This window comes from Daktulosphaira vitifoliae, unplaced genomic scaffold (assembly GCF_025091365.1).
Source record: "Daktulosphaira vitifoliae isolate Bord-2020 unplaced genomic scaffold, ASM2509136v1 Scaffold_1, whole genome shotgun sequence".
NCBI classification, from domain to species: domain Eukaryota; kingdom Metazoa; phylum Arthropoda; class Insecta; order Hemiptera; family Phylloxeridae; genus Daktulosphaira; species Daktulosphaira vitifoliae.
The window spans coordinates 53,385,772-53,406,257 of record NW_026099572.1 but is presented as its reverse complement, the minus strand read 5'-3'; the positions used below and the strand labels follow the sequence as shown (position 1 = coordinate 53,406,257).

At 27.5% G+C, this 20,486-nt stretch overlaps 2 protein-coding genes across 6 annotated transcripts in view; one reads left to right on the top strand and one right to left on the bottom strand.

The window, feature by feature from the left end:
• The first annotated feature begins 1,130 nt into the window (after positions 1-1,130).
• The window catches only part of LOC126904896 (GATA-binding factor A-like), a 20,335-nt gene continuing 979 nt past the window's right edge, over positions 1,131-20,486 (top strand). Inside the window, exons 1-6 of one of the 5 annotated variants that reach the window (XM_050684287.1) lie at positions 1,131-1,327; positions 12,285-12,334; positions 13,433-13,592; positions 14,944-15,279; positions 19,686-19,873; positions 20,185-20,443. In XM_050684287.1, coding sequence (XP_050540244.1) covers positions 13,538-13,592; positions 14,944-15,279; positions 19,686-19,873; positions 20,185-20,443 — 838 coding nt within the window. In that variant the 5' untranslated portion in view covers positions 1,131-1,327; positions 12,285-12,334; positions 13,433-13,537. Of the gene's footprint in view, positions 1,328-12,131; positions 12,151-12,172; positions 12,335-12,493; positions 13,593-13,684; positions 14,079-14,943; positions 15,280-19,685; positions 19,874-20,184; positions 20,444-20,486 lie in introns of those variants that run through there. The other 4 variants (XM_050684306.1, XM_050684276.1, XM_050684297.1 and 1 more) reach the window with 4 other exon arrangements.
• Positions 18,836-20,486, bottom strand: part of LOC126904885 (uncharacterized) — a 14,626-nt gene continuing 12,975 nt past the window's right edge. The window contains exon 4 of the mRNA XM_050684230.1: positions 18,836-19,015. Coding sequence (XP_050540187.1) covers positions 18,969-19,015 — 47 coding nt within the window. The 3' untranslated portion in view covers positions 18,836-18,968. The remainder of the gene's footprint in view (positions 19,016-20,486) is intronic.

The window sequence follows — 20,486 nt, the reverse complement described above, 5'->3', positions numbered from 1 at the left end:
TCTAAGATAAAATCGAGAAAGTTATTCCAGTATAAATTTATTTATTAAATTTAAAAACTGATCAAACATTAAGTGTAAGGATTGTTTTTATCCTTATCCTAATTCATTACCAATAAATTTCGTGTAACTATATGCTTATTGTAATAGGAAATTACTAACGTATTTTATTTTACACAATTGTGAAATCAAATTTCAAAAGTACTGAAAATATAATAGATTTATTACATCTGTACGTTATTTATGGGCATAGGTAAATATTTTCCACGAGGGGTTTGAATTTATAGTCTTTTACTCCAATATATTTAATACACATTGATAACAAGTAAAAATTATTTGAAATGGAAACATTTGAACTATTAAATCCCTTCTAATAATTGTTTGTGATTTTTTACGTATATATTTTTAATGTTAAACATCTCTGATAGCACTTGAGAAATAATAATATTAATATGATGTTTATTTGGCATTATAACGTTAAATAAAAATTACATTGATATTATTATTAAGAGTTTCCTGTGATATTATTTAGTAACGTCTTCAATATGCTGGCTCGTTCTTTACTAAATAGCTACAAAAATTCATTTTTATGTCAATTTGACGTTAGTAAATTTATTTTTAATATATTAGCTAACACAGTCTGAGTAATTTTATAAAAACAATTTTTTAGACAATATACTTCATTGCCGAATTTGTCGTATTTGAACCATAATTTCTTACGTAGAAATCTGAATTATTGAAATTTTATGAGAGTATAATTTATTTCTGTATCCATTAAATGACACGAATTACACGTATATCATTTTTCACGAGATTAAAAATACCCGTTCGTTATCCACTACACTGTCGTGCAATACGTTTTTTCCACGTGCCGAAATCCATCGGGTCGTCAACAGGCTTCGGTTAATGGGTCCGGTTGTGAGAAAATAAAACATAATGAAATGAAAATCCAAATAAGGCTTTATTAAATTGCGGGTGTGGTGAAACGGGGTAGACGAGAAGAAAAATAAAGTAATTTATCGTTGCTGTACTTGGTACATGGCGACCACATTCGGCCCAGTAGACTCCGCCTCTTTAAGATTTCTTTGGAACCGATTTTAAACAAACGGCCTCCACCGTCAGTTGATCTACAGCGATCCTCACTGCTTTTTGTCGCGTCCGTAAACGTTATTTTTTATTTCATAAAATTTAAAAACTTTTCTAAAATAGAATTTTTATATTTACATTTAACAGTACATTTATTTCGTTAACAAACGTCGTGTATGTGTTTTCAAATTTGGATGCATTCTTTCATATTTTTAGTCTAAAATAAAACATCTGAAAATATCACGTAAGTTATTTTTAATTTACCTTTGATTCATTGAATTATTAATATGTGCATTAATATTTATTGTTATTTTTAAATTTCATTAATTTCTTCGATTAAACGATCTTATAGTACTTATAGTTTTGATTATGAATGTTGTATAGATAATCTGATACCCACGCAAATAAGACTCTAAAATTACTTATTTGTGTATTGTTTAGTAACACATGTGTAGAATTAAATGTTCAAAACTGTTATAATTTTTTCATTTCATTTTAAATTTTGTTGTTATTGTTTAAAAAAAGTGTAAGACGATCAAATACCATAAGGATTTATCTTGAAATATCTTTTAAACATAGGAAAATAGAGAAATCATAATTGTTATCAATAAATTGTGTTGTTTAAAATTTTTTATTGGACTTTGACACCTTTAAGAAAATAAATTTTTTTTATTAGGTTATTATCCAACAAAATCAAATGATAGTCTTTAAATATTTATCCGTCTTATTTACTCATTTTAAATTGATTAATATTTAACAAAAGTGATTTTAATAACTTTTAATGTAAATATGGACTTTTAGTATGCTTATATAGTATACTAGTTATTTTTTAGTTTCCATGATCTTAAAAACTATTTTTATCATTACTCAAAAAAACACTAATTAAATTTCTGGCAATTCCTCTATCTAAGCCTCCCTTACATTTAGTGAAGCTCAAAACGGCAGCCCCACTAAAGTTCACATGATGTTTAATGTTTGACTTATAGAGGATTATAAAAAGATCTCAAAACTATAATATAAAATAAATACTAGTAAAATACTTTTTAAATAATAATTATTTATCATAAATTTTGATAATGTAGGTCAGGTTTTTGACTTGAGGAATAGTTTTCAATTATTCGATTAAAAATAACCATTAAATTATCAGTTTAATTGTCATATGTCTGCTGAAAATCTTTCCACACATTTTTTTTGTAAATAATAAACACTTATACCACACAATTATCTTTAATTATTAATTTAGATAAAAATGTATACCTTATATTTATTTTCCTTGAATGATTCTTTATTATCGCTTAACTAATTTTGTGTTGTTAAATATTTAATAGATATACATATATTTTTAAGTTTACCAAGTAATATTTTATCCTAATATTATGTTTTGGCCTTAGAAATTTCTAATGTTAATTACGTATTGTAAATATAGTAGATAATTTATAATGATGATTTTTTATGATTAGTTTTTTAAATTAAAAATATTTAAATAAAATCCATTTCAATGCAATATACAAATCATATTATAGAATGATTTGTATACCATAATATTATGTTAAACTTCTAGTTATTAATGACTATCATACGTTTACTAATGTTTCATTAGAGGTCTACTGGCTAAACCTCAATACAGATACTCAATTTATGCATGTGATGCTCATTATGAAAAATTATAGAAAACTTTTTATGTAAAGAGAAAATTTCAATTAGGATTACTATTTGTATGTTTCATATTTTTTTAATTTAAAGCCACTATCAAGTATGAGAATCAATTTACAAATGTTTTATTAGTACCCAGAGGTGTATTTAATAATTCATATTGAAGGTAGGGCACAAACAATTTTTTTTACTCATAAGGTACCATAATATTTAGATTTTTTTCGCTCATACCTTTTTTTGTTAAGGTTCCTTATTTTTTAGTATAAACACAAAATATACATTTTTAGAGCTTTTTATACATATATCTGAATGAATCAATAACAATTTTAGAACGAGTACAATCGAGTTACAAGTATTTTAATACATAAAGCGGGTTCTTTGTAACTCGATGAATATTGTCCTAATCATTTTTCGTAGAAAAGTTCTAAAATACGGCTATATTAGGATTAAAAAAGTAATAAAAAAATAAAAGTAAAACATTTATTATTATTAAAAATATTATTATAACTTCTCAGAATGTATAAATTATTAAGAAAAAGTAGCGCAAAATATTAAGTAGATCACAATTTATTAGATTTGTTAAAATATCATGGACCGCTCTGTTTATATAATTGAAACACAAATTGAAAATTATTTTTTTCGGCGAAATATAATAGTCATAAACATGTATAAATAAAATCAATATAATAAAATGTAATTAATAAATAAACTTTGAAATTAACTAAAATCTGTCATTTTGTGTCGATGTTTGAATCTATTTTTTTTTAAATTAAAACAGACATATATATTTATTAACTTATAAAGTAAACACGTATTTCTCTACGCATTATCGCTTCAAATAATTAAATTCAACGTATTTGTTAATTAATAAGTTAACGTTTCTATGACAGTCCAGCAATAACCCGTTGAATTTTGTTCCACAAAACAAATATATCAACCGACATATGATAAACACTTGTTTTCATCGATATCCAAAATAACTTTATTAAATCGATAATAATTACAAACTCATTACTCATGACATTGCTTGATAAAATATTGACATGGCTCAGTCAAAGGGGTGCACGTTCCTATTTATCCTTTTATAAATATGTCAATGTTAGTACTTCTTGTCCAATAAATAATATTTGTTAATTTCTGTATTTAAGCAGCTATCGTCTCTTTAAGTTTTGAAAAGAAACATAATTTAAGAGATTGTTAATTTGTGTTGTGCAATTTTTTTATTGAAATTAATAATTTTAGAAATTTCAAATTTGATCAGTGAGTTATAATTACACTTTTTTTAAGTATCAAACATGTTAAATTAAAGAAGACTCTATTAAATAAATAAAAAAATTACAAAATATCTTACGATTGATCATAACTCGAAGTTTGATACTACCAATCTAAACTACATTAATTATACATAACATCTTCTGACTGCAAGAAAAAAACGACCAGAACGTGTTTGTTTAATAATGTTAAATCCAAAGTAAATATTTTGTGACGAACGTAGAGCTACTAGTTTTTTATACTTTGTCATTTGATGTGTAAAATAAAACTAAATAATGTCGTTTCAACCCTTCTAATCCCCGTGGCATGTAAATCGAATTAAAAGAAAAAAACAACTTTTTTCATATGTAGACTCGATCGATTTTATGTGCACTAATCACTTCGTGATTGTATCAGTACTAACGACAATCTCAATGTCGACCATAGTAATTGTAACGTTAAGGCGTTTTGGTTGTAGTTTTGTATTTATCAGTTGCACATTTGTTTTACTAAATTTTGCAATAGTATTTTTGAGAGTTTACTCTAATTCTTTGATTTAAAAAGAAGTCAGAAATACGAATTACTTATCATAATGGATGACAAGCGAAAAGTAATAGTTGATCATTTTTTGCTCTAATAATATTATGAATAATATTTACTTACTTCTAATATGATAATTAAATATACAATATATTAACTTAAATAAAATCATTTTTTTTTTTAATTTAATTATTTTAATTCGGTATATTATCCAAATAAATATTTCTTAACTGAGTATAAATTACACTAGATAAATATTTTTTAGGTTTATATTTTTACTTCTGTCTAGATTCCTGTGTTTTATGTTAAATTTGTAATTCTTAACTAATTTATCATTGCAATACATTAGCTATTTGTTGATAATTGCAAAAACGTCAATCGACTTAAATTATTAATATATGCGAGAGTATAAGAAATAATTTAAACGTTAACAAATAGAGTTTTTTACTGAGCGCTATTCGAATAAATGTTTATAGGGTTATATATACTGCCTCCAAAAAATTTTTGTGACAATTATAGTTCAAAAATATCATTTACATGAATTCAGGTATTCTTATTTTTTGACAAGCTTATGACGATGATAAAAATACTTAGGGAGTTTTAAATTGCTGACAATTTAATAATAAACACGTAAAAAACCTAACAATGACTTGATTTATTGTGGGTATACGTGATAACCATAGTGATACGCCATAGTTTACCCATTAGTTTTTAACAATGAAATTATGCTAATGATCATTAGATGATACGATGTGTTTAATCGTGTTTACAATCGTGCTTTGAGCTATTATAATTACCACTTGAAAAGTACATGTTGGTCACTAACCGAGTACTTAATCTGCCAAACAAATAATAGTTTTCTTACGTTGTAATTAACCAAATCAACCACTCAAGTAGAATCTATGTGAATAGTTAGTAAGATACTATTAATGTATTAATGTAATTAACTATTAATAAGATTTGTCTTCATAAAATAAAACTTTTTAATATTTTTTATTCAAATAATCGATGAGCTTTTATATGAACTCATTTTTTCGAATTACACTTTTATTTCGAGGGTGCTAAACTTTGCAATTAAATAATAAAACTTACTCGATTACTTTTATATACTATTAGAAAAGTAGTACAGAAGTAACTAATTAACGTCTTTATATATATTTATAGTTTGGTTTTAATTATTTCAAAACTAGTGGTATTGGTACATGGTCGCTTTAATTATCTAATTGATTAATAAATTTGTCAAAGTGCATTTGAAGGGATTGGAACACGCTTTGACCAAGTAATCAATTGTATGTTAAGGTGCAAACTGTCACACTGGCCGACTGCGATAAGCATCTCAATTTTCATCCATCACAAGTGGTGGTTAGGGTCTCTGGCACGTACACAGTCGTAAATAAAATGTGTATATACATAAAACACGTAAGCCTTTTTTACCACCTCGATGAGACGGGTCGTTTCGGTTGAGTAGGAGGATCTGGCGCTTAAAGTAATATAATTATTATTACTTCAAGGGTGGAATTCGTTTAGATACTCCCTTGTTACCTGTACGCCCTCGTATAACGTAAATTATTATTATTGTTATGACGGAACATTGCACGCGATGGGGACGGACCTGAACTCAATTGGTCGGTCAAAGACATAGTTTCCATAACGACACAGTTTTGTGCAAAGCTTTGGGCTAAAAGTACACACCCTCTTTCATCCCGCAGCGTCATAAAAAATATTTTTGATTTTTTCAAATTCCTAGTACTCTGTCGAACAAATAATAAAAAATATATTTATCTAGTTTTGAGGACAACTATTTTGTAAAATTTTTCCTAGCAAATTTATTGTGAGTTAACTTTAAATAACACACTTTTTCTGGAAACTGTGCACATCCATAAAAAACCACCTTTGAGCCTACAAAACGAATAGATTTTTATTGTTTTAAGCTTGTAGACATGTTTGCTGATTACGAGTGCCTACGATAGTCACGTGTGCAGATATATGGACAACGAAGCAATATTGGGCAAAATATTGAAGTGCTAAGGCAATAAAACTGGATTGTAATACATCTCAGATCTGTTTCTAATGTACTCAATAAAATACCACACATATTGCATGACTTATGTTTATTAATCAACTTTTTGAGTGGTACAATAAAATGTAATTTCGACCTACTGTAGCTTAATACACAGATATGAATATTTTCATACTGTTTTTTAAATGTATTGTTCTCATCACTGGATCATTCTTACCAAACTTATTTCGATAGAAGTTGAAATAATTGACATAGTGTTATCTTATTTCAAAAAAACTTTATCTATTATAATAAGACTATTTTTTTATCAGCATTGAGTAATTTACTTATAAAAGTAATAAAATTACCTTACTTGTTATATTTAAAAATTAATTTTAATAAATAATTCCATTACATTTATGTTAACTATTAAAATTACAAAACGCGTCATAAAAAAATTAACGTAATTTACATTAACGCATATGTTTAAGTTATTACTAGGACACGGAATCATATGCATTTATAAATATTGTTAACCTATTCCAAACGTCAGTCAATACAAAATTTTATTAACACACTTGTAATCTTAGTAATGTATTGTTCCCGAGGTTACAGTTTTGGCGGGAAAATTAGTCCTAGTCTAATGATAAAGTTGCACAAACTTGGGACCCTTCAATGTGACTTGAACAACATTAATAAATGCACATAAGTTAGAACCCTAGTTATTACGCATCGTCATTGTTTATACATCAATTCAACCACTTAGGTTTACACTACACTTTTGACTGAATTAAATTTAAAAGTATGAATTGTTTATTAGGTACTCGATAGATAATTATATGTTTGATTGTGATTTCATATAATATTCATAACAATGATACAAGTAAATAGTAAAATTTTTAATTTTAATATCAAATTTTTTCATAAAATCTAATAAAAAAAGTTGAAATTTCGAGTGTAGTATTTCATGTTATTATTGTTTTTTGATTCGTCTTTAATAAAGCGTTTCATTTATTTAAGACTAAGACTTTTTTATCGTATTAGACGAGTATGTATTTATTATCTAAGATATAAATATTTCAATTTAATTACAATTGATTTTTAATGGTATTCCTATATTTATAATACCTTATTTATGTAAAAAAAAAATATTTCAATGAGGTTTTAATACGAAATATAGCTTCTTCACTCTATTTTATTACAAAATATGTAACTTGATATTAATAAAGATTTGATTTTTTTAAATGTGAGAACAGTTCAACTATTAAAATGTTCGTAACAAAATTCATAATTAATTTACTTGAAATATTTAATAAGTTTCAAATTATGCGTAGTCGTGGCTGTTGAGATCGAAAATAATATAAAACAAATTAAAGACACTCCTCAAGTATAAATATTAACTCGGATGAATAAATTGTTTTTTTATGGGAATGGACACACGCGTACCTCTCGAAGTTGAACTCTGCAGTTGGTAAGTTCAGGACTGAGAAGAATAAGCGTGTTAAAAAATGATTTTATTCCTATGATATCGTCGTTTATAATTAAAACTTTATAAATGTTTAGTTAAGTCATTATTTTTTTTTAAACAACATTTTGTATACAAATTCTGATCAGTGTTTGTTTATTACCTAATCAGCGTAATCTCATGATTAGAATAACGTTATCTATGAAAAACGTGATCTATATTACGGCGTAAATAACGTTCTTATGTGTAGGATACTATGCGGTGTTAAAAAAATATATTTTGTATTGCATTAAAACCAGATAACTGTTAGTGCGTTGTTTAAACTCCATAACTAATTCGTACTCAATGAATTCAAATCTATTATTTTGACGATTCCAGAGTAATAATATGAACCGTATTTTGTGTAATAATTTAATTACAAACGCCATTCATATTATATAGTTCCATTAAAAATCTATAACCGATATAAAAAGTTTGCATTTAGAATTGTTGTTTTATTTTTGTGATCTCTTGTGGCCGAGCACAGTTAATAGACACGCATTTTGTATTTGCTAAATAGAATATAATTACCATATGTTTATGTTTATTGGTTTCCTGAGAATTTCGCACCTTAACGACTGGCAGTGTTTTACGAGAAAACGTTGTGGTGTTGGAACAACGTCCACGTTTCTGCAGTGTTAATAAATAATTATTGTTATTACGAGCGCCTCAGGAAACAAAATCCGCCTGCTCAGAACATAAAGAACTTAAACTCCTAAGATATGTATTTTAAAGAATTTTGTTACTTATAAGTGATTAACGGTTAACGTTTTGATGGAAACACATTACGTTAATTAATACGGTGCGTTTATAGAAAGCTACTATTATTTTTTTTATAAATAAACAATGACGTAAATGCCTGTTCAACTCTGGCCAAGCATTTCAATGTACTTTTCCGTCATTTTTAATTTTTAAATTATCATTTTTGACACTATTTGTCTCTTGTCGAGAAAATCATAATATTTCAGAGATATCATTCGCATTAAACAATTTTCTGTTTTTTTAATTAGTTACCTTTTTTTACTTTAATTGGAATTTTCGTGTGAGCGGTAAAATGAAAAAGTGATTAACTACTCGATAGATACTCTAATACACGTTCATATTCACTGTTTACTAATTAATTTAAAATTTGTTCTAACTAAAAAACCAGTTGCTTGTGTACCTAAACGCAAATTAGGAGTTATACTATATAAATGTATTTTTATAAAATATTATAATGACTTTCAATGTTATTTTAATTTAATTTTTTATTCTAAAAAATGCACGAATTAAAATGAATAATACATTTACAAGAAGTTCTCATATAAATAATTGCTTTTGGACAAAAATTTAAGTGTCACAACAAAATAAAACATTGCCAACTAATCAAATTAAAAAAAAATTATAAATTGTTTCATGAATACAAAAAAATACCATAACAAATCCGGTGATAGACAAAACTATTTATTAAGTAGTTTACCAATTAAGACTGTACTTTTCTGCTATTATCTAGCTAATGTAAGTTTTTTTATATTAACATTTAAATTTTTTAATTAAAATTTAAATAAATATGGATATAAAATTTTTTTTTTTTGAATTAATATGATTATATCTGTTTTTTCAGTACATTCTAAACAATTTTAACTATAAAAGCTGTGCACTTTAAATTTTATGGAGTACAAATTTTAGATGATTAGATTTTTTAATTTTAAATAATAATAATTTTTATCATGATTGATCTTAATCATTGTAATCACTGAGAATATCAAGTCTTGTGATACAGAAACTGTTCTTATCAATTATTTTATGAATAAAAAGGTTTAACAAGTTGTTTGTCAATACTAATAAGGTGTATAATTTTTTATCATTACTCATTTTCAACATAATGTTACAGTTGTAAAGTACGTTCTATGTTCAAGAATTCCCAGATAGACTATAAATATTCGAATCGTTAAATCCACATTAAGAAAGATTTTCAAACTGTCTTTGTGGATTGTTAAAAAATAATTTACAAAACATAGTAGTGATTAAAACAACATTGACTGATGGGACCGGTTTGCACTCACACTTGCACCGGATTAAATCGTATTAGGATCTAATGTGTATATTAATTTGGACATTTCTTTGTTAGTAGCATAGAACAAAGAATGATTTTTTGTTTGTAAGCCTCAAGCTTATTATGCACCATAGTTAAGCTTAAAAAATATGTCACTATGAAAATATTATTTCGACATTTCTCTAAAAACAATCAGTATTAAAAATTCCTTTTTCTTAAATGTTGAACGATGAAATCTATTTTTTTAGCTATAAAACTATGAATACTTTGATAATATGGTACCTAATAATATATATATATATAGTATGCTCACGACAAAATATCATTTAATCGTAGGTACCCTTTTTGTATTTATTGAGTCGTAGTCGAGTTATTTTATTTATTAGACTGTTGGCAGTGTTACATTAGATATTGTCATACACTATAGTTAAGACTTATGCACAACAGTAATTACATTACACGTTAACATACATCGAAATGTTGTTATGTATTACCTCCCACACTTTAGATGTTCCTTAAGTAATCATACAGTTTTCACAACAAACACAAATAGTATTTTTATGTACATTAGAATTATTTCACAAGTGTAAACGATTAGAACAACTCATTTGAAGTATAAACATTTGTTAAGTATTGATGCATGTTAATGATTCAATAAAAATGAACCATCGCCATGGAACTTATGCCTTGTTTTGTGTATAATATATGGATTATTTTAAAGATAAATTATTACAATTAATGTTCATTGTGCTTTTTATTTGATAGCATAAAATCAGTAGGTCGGTTGAATTGATTATCTCTATGGAAAAAATAATTGTATTCTTTGAAAATAATCTAATTTTAAGATAAATCTATAAATCTATTGATATGTTCATTAGTCATGGATAATTTTATTATAAACAACTAATAAATCTCGGAAATCATAAGATAGTGATAAATTAAAATTTCTCAGTTAAAAATACCCAATCTGTGTATAATAAGAAAAATTGTATTAGCTAAATTAAAAAAAAAATGATAAGTCTTCAGTTGATTTAGTTAAGGCCTGTGTTCTTTTGTAGTGAGTGTCGGCGCTAAGATTTTTTGGGTCCTAAGCAAATTATAAACACATGACACCAAACTTATTAACTTCAAATGATCTTTATTGACTCATTTTTTTATCTGGGGACTTGTTAATTTTGGGGAATTTAATGTTAACACATTTTTTATAATTAGAGTTTAATAAGGTTTTTTTTGATAAAGTAATAAAGATGAATCTAATTTAAAGCATGTAAATTTATGTTTCATCAGCCAATAACTCTATAGAGTTACTTTGATAATAAATTACTACGCTTTAGTCATTTTCTAATATTTTGTGATATAATTAGTATATTTTATCAGTTAATGTTAATATAAAGAACAATATTTGTGTGCATCGTGTTATTACTTAAATGCAAAGATGTTTTTGTATATATAATATTTATAATGATTACATATTCAAGTGATACTTATATTTTCATTTATTTTATTAACTATAAATATATATTTAACATCAAAAAATCCTTTTTTTCTATTATCAAATAATATTAACCACAAGTTGATCATTAATTTTAATTGTTAACGTATAATTGATATCAAAATTAATATTAATTACTATTTAATAAATATTTGGGTAGTAATTCCAATTAATTTTTCACAGATCCGGTGATATATTATATAGCACTGAACTTTGATTTGGGATTATAACAAAAATAAAAAATGTGAATTTACATTACATGAACTTTGTTGTTATTATTGTCAAATATTTAAGTTAATTTCCAGTTATTATATTTTTCTAAAAAATGTTCTACATATTGATTGTCTTAATGCAATTTTCGAAAAATTTCAAATGGTTGACAATATTTATTTAAAAAAATTTAATCAATGATTAACTATCTAGTGTAATAATAATAATAATGTTTCATTTTGTATGTTATTTAGCAATAACAGTTCTTTAAAGTGGTTTTAATTAAATTCAACTAGTATGAGACTAGTAAACGTAGATTAGAACGCCATATCTGATTATTCTGTAACCTGTTCAGTGATTAGATTAGGTGTTAAATCGACATGGTAAATCATTACTTCATTATTCATTCGGTAAAAAATACAGTAAGATCGCTAACACGACGGTTAACTGTTTATACACAATTAATTAAAACAATTTGTTATTAAATTTAATTATTTTTTATTGCATTTATTTACAGTTGTTTATGAAACGAGAATCGACAGTGTCGTGATCTGAATAACAACAAAGGTACGTAATTAAAATAAAATGTTATTAATTACAAATTTAATGCGAAAAATTGATTGAAAAATATCGATGCATAAAGGTCGTTCTTATCACTAGCATCTCTTTAAAAACATTTTTATGAACGAACTGTTCTTGTTGTTTCTTTTTTTATGGGCGAATAGTGCACAATACGCACTATTAAGTATTTCACATATTAAGTGAAATACTTGTTATTTTTTTATCGTGTTGTCATTACACAAAGCTGACCATTGTCTGATATATCCTTAATAGAGTATTATGTTGGTTATCTGTCCGCATACCTTCGCACATCCACTAAAATAACAACTCTGTTAGGCACCTGGATAAGGTTAATTATTATGCTTGGCCGAAACAATGTCTAAAACAAATTTTGTTATCGGACACACACACATCGAACAGTGTTCCTTATCGGCCAAACACATTAATTGTCCAAACCTGTTCACCAGCATATTTCGCACTTATCTGAGGCCGATTAGAGCTTGTCACCATGACGTAACCCAGTTAACGCTTATCTAGTTATATTGTTTTTAACGATTTTACCCGTTGTGGTGGTATCGTTGAGAAAAAAATTCCTCGGTGCCAACACGCGCACACGTTTAGCAGCGTTTGTAGATGACCAATCTATAGGCGTGCGCGACGCATTTTTAAACGGCACAGCGTTAATAATTATAACAAATATTGTTATTATTGTAATTTCCATAATTAATTAACATGAATTAAACGTCGTTGTGGGTGACCTTTGACCGGACGGTACCATCGGTGATACGGTTTCGCACTGTTTTAGTTACTTCAGATAAAGCCGTGACAAAGCTCTGCTCGAGACGGCCTTTGATCCAAACGACCGATAACCGACTTATTTACATCTGATTTGTTTATCCCCTCCGGTGCATTCCGTTTCGACTAAAACACGTGTACACCGTACGAAATTTAATACCAATAATTTTGTTTTCCGTCCAAAACAACGTCAATCGCGTACCACTGTTTTTTGAACGCGGTAGATTTCTCAATCCTTTTGGGATACACAGCAAACCGTCGAAGTGACCGCGATAATTAACGTGTACTGATAATATTATTGTATTGTAGTTGTCGATATGCGAACGCCATCCAAGTGTTGTTGCCGTAGATAACTAGTGACAACAGCTGGTGCCATCATCTCTTGGACGTGTGTGATCGACGGGCGATGAAGTCATGTTTCAATGTTCACCTAATAGTACGGCGGCCGCGCAGAACGTTCTCGACGCTCGTAAGTACTCATCTACATAATTTAATTAGTGAGTAAAAATGACCGCACTGTCAATATTTAGACAACGGCCGCTGTACTAAAAAAAAAAGATTTATCGATTCTCATACCAATTGCACGAAAATCAAACCGAGATAAAGATGATTAAAACAATAAATTAAATGGATACAGAGATTTGATAAAATTACACATGAACTTTGACTCGGCCATTTAGTTTTTTTTTAGAGGGCTATTGCTATAACTTATTATTGAATGATTTGATCATATGTAGCAAGTAACTGCGATTTAAACAGTTGGATGTTACTGTGCGTTTATCCGAGACACGACAACATCGGTGTATTGCTATCTAGTTGTTGATTATTTATTAAGTTAGTGTAATCGACGAGTTTATCGGTGTTCGATAGTGCCATTATCTTTGGCATAGATTCCTGTGTAACTCTTTTTTTGGAAGTGGATTATAATCTCGTCATACATAGATCGATTTTCCAGGTAAGTACCGATTGTGAAGAGAAAAATGATTTTTAAGTGACTCGTTTGATTTTCCCTAATTTATATAAACGCATTTTAACAAGTAAATATATTTCATTTAGTCTTGTATTTGAAATTGTTATCGCAGATTAGATTAGCTATTTGTATATAAATTGTAACAATACAACTATTTATCAACTTGCCACGTATACTGACTGAAATAATAATTATTGGAATTAATCTAACAAATGTCATAAATTCATGAAGTGTATTAACAGAAAATTGCAAATTTTCAAAAAAAAGATTTCAAAAAATGACTAGAAAATATTATTTTGAGTACATTTTGTGAATTGTTATTTCAAAGTGATAGATTAACGACGGCTGTTTTTGGAATGTTTGATCTGTTATGGATTATATATGATTTGATTTGTTATGAAATAGATAATGTTACGATTTGTTAATGAAATCTGATCGGACGTAAACCTAAGTAGTAATTTGATCAATATAATTTGTTTGTTTAATAATTTTACGGCAATATATTTGGTATTTATCGTTTGAATGATTAAGCTGTTTAAACTAAATTATATTTATAAATTACTCGTGAAATATGATAGCTTCGAATGGGTGTGCTAATATAAATGCCAACTTATGATATCATCTGATCTAACCGTAATGATTTCTAATCTTATTTATTATAACTGAGATAACTGTTTTGGCTATCATTTTTAAATAAACCGATAGAAACCGTAGTGTGACTACTTCTCTACGCTGTAGACTCGAAAGGCTTTAATATAACATGTTTTAATTTTTGTTTTATAGTAATTGATGTTAAAAAATTAAAACATAAAAAGTCAATACAATTATTGTATATCGTTTTTGTTTTCAGAAAACAACTATCACCGACGTTACCATCACGACCGTTTAGTGTATGTACCTTCAGCAAAACCCAGTATGTTTGGTTTGAGTCACCAATATTCGGCCCCACCCCCACCAGCTCCTCCACCGGTTACGGTACCGGCATCGGTTGGACACTCGTGGCAGAACACATCGGTGGGTCATCATCAGAGTTCTTACCATGCGACAGTCGTTACCTCCGGCTCGCCGGTCAACAGCAGTCATCAGCAAAACATCACGACCAGCGGCGTGTCATCATCTTGCACGCCGTTCTACCAGAGTGCATCAATGATGTGGCCAAATCCTGCATTTCAAACGCATCATTATGGTACATGTTAAATCATTAGTACTTTAATATTAGACAAGGTTGCAATGATAACTAAAAAGTAGTCCATATATCTGTTTGAAATCCTCATTTCTCTATGTAACATATTGCGTTTTTAGAATCAATTGATTTGCTACAAAAAAAAAAAAAGCTCCACTTTTGGAAGCAATTGAAGTTAAAAGTCCTATGCAATAAAAGAAAAGGATTTCAAATTCAATATTATATTAGTAATATTTATTAATACAAAAGTTTCATTAATAATTTAAAATATGTGACTCTTGTATTAATTCTCTACCACATGATTATAAAAATAAAAATTGGAGTGAAGGTCCAAGTATGGACTACACTCCTTCTCATTTTTTATATTATTACACCCGAAAATTTAAAAGTATAATAATCTTTTTTTTTGTTAATTAATCTAAAATATCATCCAGATTGCAAGATGAATTTGCATATTAGCTTTCAGCAAAAAACACAGGTAAAATAGGTTCCATTGTATTTGTAAAATTTCTATAATTATGTTTATGTATTATGTTAACATTATTATTTAAATTTTAATTCTATTATTATATTCTATAAATATACAAATATAGAAGTCAGTATACAATTATGATTTAAAAACTTTTCAATCAGGCGCATAATTAGTATTTTTTTTTTTGAATAATTAAAATAAATTTTTTTATTACATGATCATTTTTTTTCGCTCAAAATTCTTTTAAAAATTAAGTCATGACCTGAAAATAAACACGGTTAGAATAATAATATAAGCGGTTAATATAGTGACAACTGCAATTAAGACAGTTGGAATAACTGAATAAATGGTATTTGATTATTCGAATGATATTTATTTAATTATTCCAACTGTTGTTTTTATTAAAGTTGTTACTATATTAACCATTTATTTTTTCCGTGTACCAGAAAAAATAATCTGCAGCATTGTCATGTATTTTAAAACATAATAATACAAATTCGATTATGTTATATAGAAAATTAATAATTTGTTAACTATCACTTAAAATTAGATAATATTGCGCCATCTTTTTATTTTAGTTAGCCCTTCAATTATTATTAAACGATTTTGTCAGGGGCCTTCATGATATCTATGTATTTTCGTGTGATTAAATAAATTATTTCAGCAGATAAAAGCGAAATTAAGTGTTATTATCTCTTTTAATATTTGAGTCAAACTGTATGGTACCATAATAAAATAATATTTTTCTTTTAAATAAAAAAAAATTGATCTTGAACACATGATTTATGGTATTTCGTTATAGATCATACATAATAGATAAATTTATATAATTTTGTTTTACAATCAGAATCATTTTGAACTGACAAAACAAATCGGTGTTATAATTGAAGCTCGAAATTAATGAGAATTAAATGTTTTTTCATAACTATGTTCAACTTAAATTAGAAAACGTGGTTAAAAACAATTTATCTTGGTCTGTTTTATGATTAGTGATAAATGTTATTAAATTATATGTCTATTGAGATAATCTGTTAACTGGCGTACATTTTTTTTACATTTTTGATGTTTGATCATATGGCATTATAATCATATTGATTTTATCATGATTTAATTTTTATTCTTTTCTGATACATGATAACTTGAACGTTTATATGTTATGTAGTATTCAAAAATTGTAGACAATAAATCGAAATATAATTATTATTTTTTTTGTTTAATAAACAAAATTATGGACAATTATTTTTAGTGTTGACTTAAGTAAGTTCTATCATTGACGACAAAATCCTTTTATCTATAAAACGATTTTTTTAAATAAATTTTTACGTGATATAACCTATCATTGAACCACGTAATTAGATGTTAAAAATTCGTTTGCTCTCAGAAATAATAATCCTATGAGACAATTGATAAATGTGTATTCTAAATTAATTTTTATTCTTTAATTTAGAAATTTAGGCATTGGTCGAATAATATTTCTCCTTAATTTATTTGTAAACATTTTAAAAATCCTGTCATTTGTTTCGACGGTATGTTATAAAATAATTCTTTAAAATTTTATTACAATGTAATAAGTTAGTTTTTATGATAATATTTCTGCAAACTACACTTGTAATACTTGTAAACGTATTTAAAAATGGCTTAATTTTCAAACGCAGATAATTGTTTGAACCATATTAAGTTTACATTCTATTTAAATTTTATATTTCCCGAGTGGAATACATTTAACTGACTATTCTTATAGTATAACTATCATTTAGCAATAATTTTTTTTTAAACAATTTTTAAATTCTGAGGTTATGTTAAAAGCAACTGTTTCATTATTTGTTTTTAATAATAAAATCCACAATTTTAACTTTTGAAACATTTCTAAATAGTCATTGTATAGAGCTTTTCTTGTAAAAATCTTGTTAAAGATTTAATAATAACTTTAAGACAAGTATTTATTGAGTTACAAGTATTTTCATACACTGAGTGAGTGTGGGCGGAGTGTGCATCATAAATATACATCAGTACGAGTTGATGCTCCCTCCCATACTTTGTATGCTCTTTCTATTTATTAAAAATTATTAAAAACAATAACTGTTGTAAGTTAGCTATATAATTATTAATTATTATTATAATTAGTAAAAGATCTAAGAAATGGCTATTTTGAAATGTTGAAAATATTATTTATTTTGTCAAAAACAAATAAGAAAAAGATTTGCTTTTAACGTAGTGTAAGAATTAAAAAATTACTGTGAAATGACAATTGTATCAAAAATTATATTATTAGGTCTGTTCCACCAAGAGTAAATTTAAAATTTTTTTTGTTTTCATTAAAATTATAAGTATTTTACATAAAGTACTGAAAAGTATTCTTCAATTGATATTCGTAGTTTTTACCGCATAAGTCGAAGAAACTCTTGTTCTTTTTTATTACCTCAACCCTTTATAAAAACAATAGTTTATGATCACTTACACTTAGTGTGTTAGCATAACCTAAAGTCGTACTCACGAGTGGCTCATAAAACATTTACAACAACAACGATTAATGGGCTATTGAATAGCAATAAATCATTAAAACCTTCGCACGTGTGACAAACCGCAGTCAGACTAACACAAATGTTATGCCCCTAAGAATTATCAATCGGCAACATCGCGTGAACTCATTGTTATACCTGGTCTGTTGGTTCATTACCGTAAAAAAATAAGGGCAGACGGTCTGAGTAAGTAATAAATTCAGAATATATGTACGAAGAACGATCATTTACCATTTAAAATTTTGTTATATGAACGACATAACAGTTTACAACGCCTAGATAATAACCGTAAACGCCTGTTTGTTTATCGACGTTTTTTATCTCTGTTTTATCAGACAACTTCTATTATGCACCCTTTAGATAGCATCCGGTTTTTTTTTTTTGAAAAAATATAAGCATCAGATTACAGAATTTCTTCATTTGCTTCGTTACCGTCGAGCTGTGAGTTAACTAGTACATTTGTTAGTAATTACTTTTGTAGCAAGACATATTTTTGTCAAGTAACTTTTTTTACGATTCGGATGGATAACTATTAAATATGTCAATATTGTTCAACCGCTTGGTGGTGACTCGAGGTAAGCAGGTTTGTTTTGATTCAAAAAAATTTATTTAATGTGACTATTTCACTAAAATCAATTCTATCAGGATCTGAAAATATCGATGCTAAATTTTTTGGTCATTCTAATTCGATTAGACAAGTCTTATTGAGCTGTATTTTTGTTTTGTATTTCAATGCAGATTAAAACTCCTGTAAATAAATAAAAAATGATTTAATTGAATTTAGATTTAATCAATTTAAAATAATCTGATTTGTTTGTTTATGTTCTTTTTTTACATAAATAGATTTTTATCTATTGATAATGAGATTCTAATGGATAAAATTCCCATGGCAATGATTTATTTAAAAATCATTTGTGACGTCATTGTGGATTATATTAATTTTGGTGAAGTGCTTAGCCAACGTGTCACTGGTCGTTGCGATGTGCACCTTAACGATAACCGATCGACTACCGTACAAGTAGTGGTAACGGTTATGTATTGAAGACCGGTTCCATTTTAGTACGGATCGAGTTTGTCAGTTGGTGTGCGTTAGTAGGTATAATGCACTAATATTCCCCCCAAACCCTCTGTTCACTCGGTGGTACATGACAAATTACTCAAACCTAGGGACCATACACGATCAATTAGTCCCAAGTCCATTAACTGGCTGCTTTGTACACTGAAATATCATTTATCTGTGGCGCCACGAGGTTTAAAAAGAAGTGATATCTCCTCTTTTTTATTTTCTTATGAATTATGTAGGCAAACATTGTTCTTGTCTACTGGGTTGCTTTTAATTAGTTTTACTAACCAAAAAAAATTCAAAAACAGCGCCACTTTCCAAGTATTACGATATTTACCAACAAAACGTGTTTCAGATACGGGCATGGAATTGCAGATTGGAGACGGCCGAGAATGTGTCAACTGTGGTGCCATATCTACGCCTCTGTGGCGCCGTGATGGAACTGGCCACTATCTTTGCAATGCCTGTGGCTTATACCATAAGATGAATGGCATGAACAGGCCTTTAGTAAAACCTGCCAAGCGTTTAGTCGCATTCGAAACTGTAAGTAGTACACTTAAATTGTTATCAATTCAACTCACAAAAGCGGTTATACTCATCAAAGTTGGTGATATCAACTCCGATGAGTATATTACATGATTAAACTGCGAGGCCTCGTACAAAATGTTTTGCACTAGTAAAACATTTAATGTTAAAAAAGATAAAAACAACAATGATGTTTTTCCTGTTCTATGTATGCAAATGAAAAAAAAAATCATCACCACAGTGTAAATAATTCAACTTAGGACGTAATCTTCTTGATAGTTGTGCAACTGTGTTACAGCATGTGATTAATTACAAAAAATAATTTTTAGGCATCAAGTAGACGTTTGGGTTTATCTTGCACTAATTGCGGTACTCGAATGACCACTTTATGGAGGAGAAACAATGATGGCGAGCCGGTGTGCAACGCTTGTGGTTTATATTATAAACTTCATGGTGTTAATAGGCCACTTACAATGAGAAAAGATGGTATACAGACGAGAAAACGGAAACCAAAAAAGCAGTCTTCATCTTCGGCATCTACCAGCTCCTCTGCCGCGGACAGACCTATTGACGCTATCGAACTATTAAGTAATGTTGTCTATTTTAAATAAAATAGCTGAAGACTGTAACA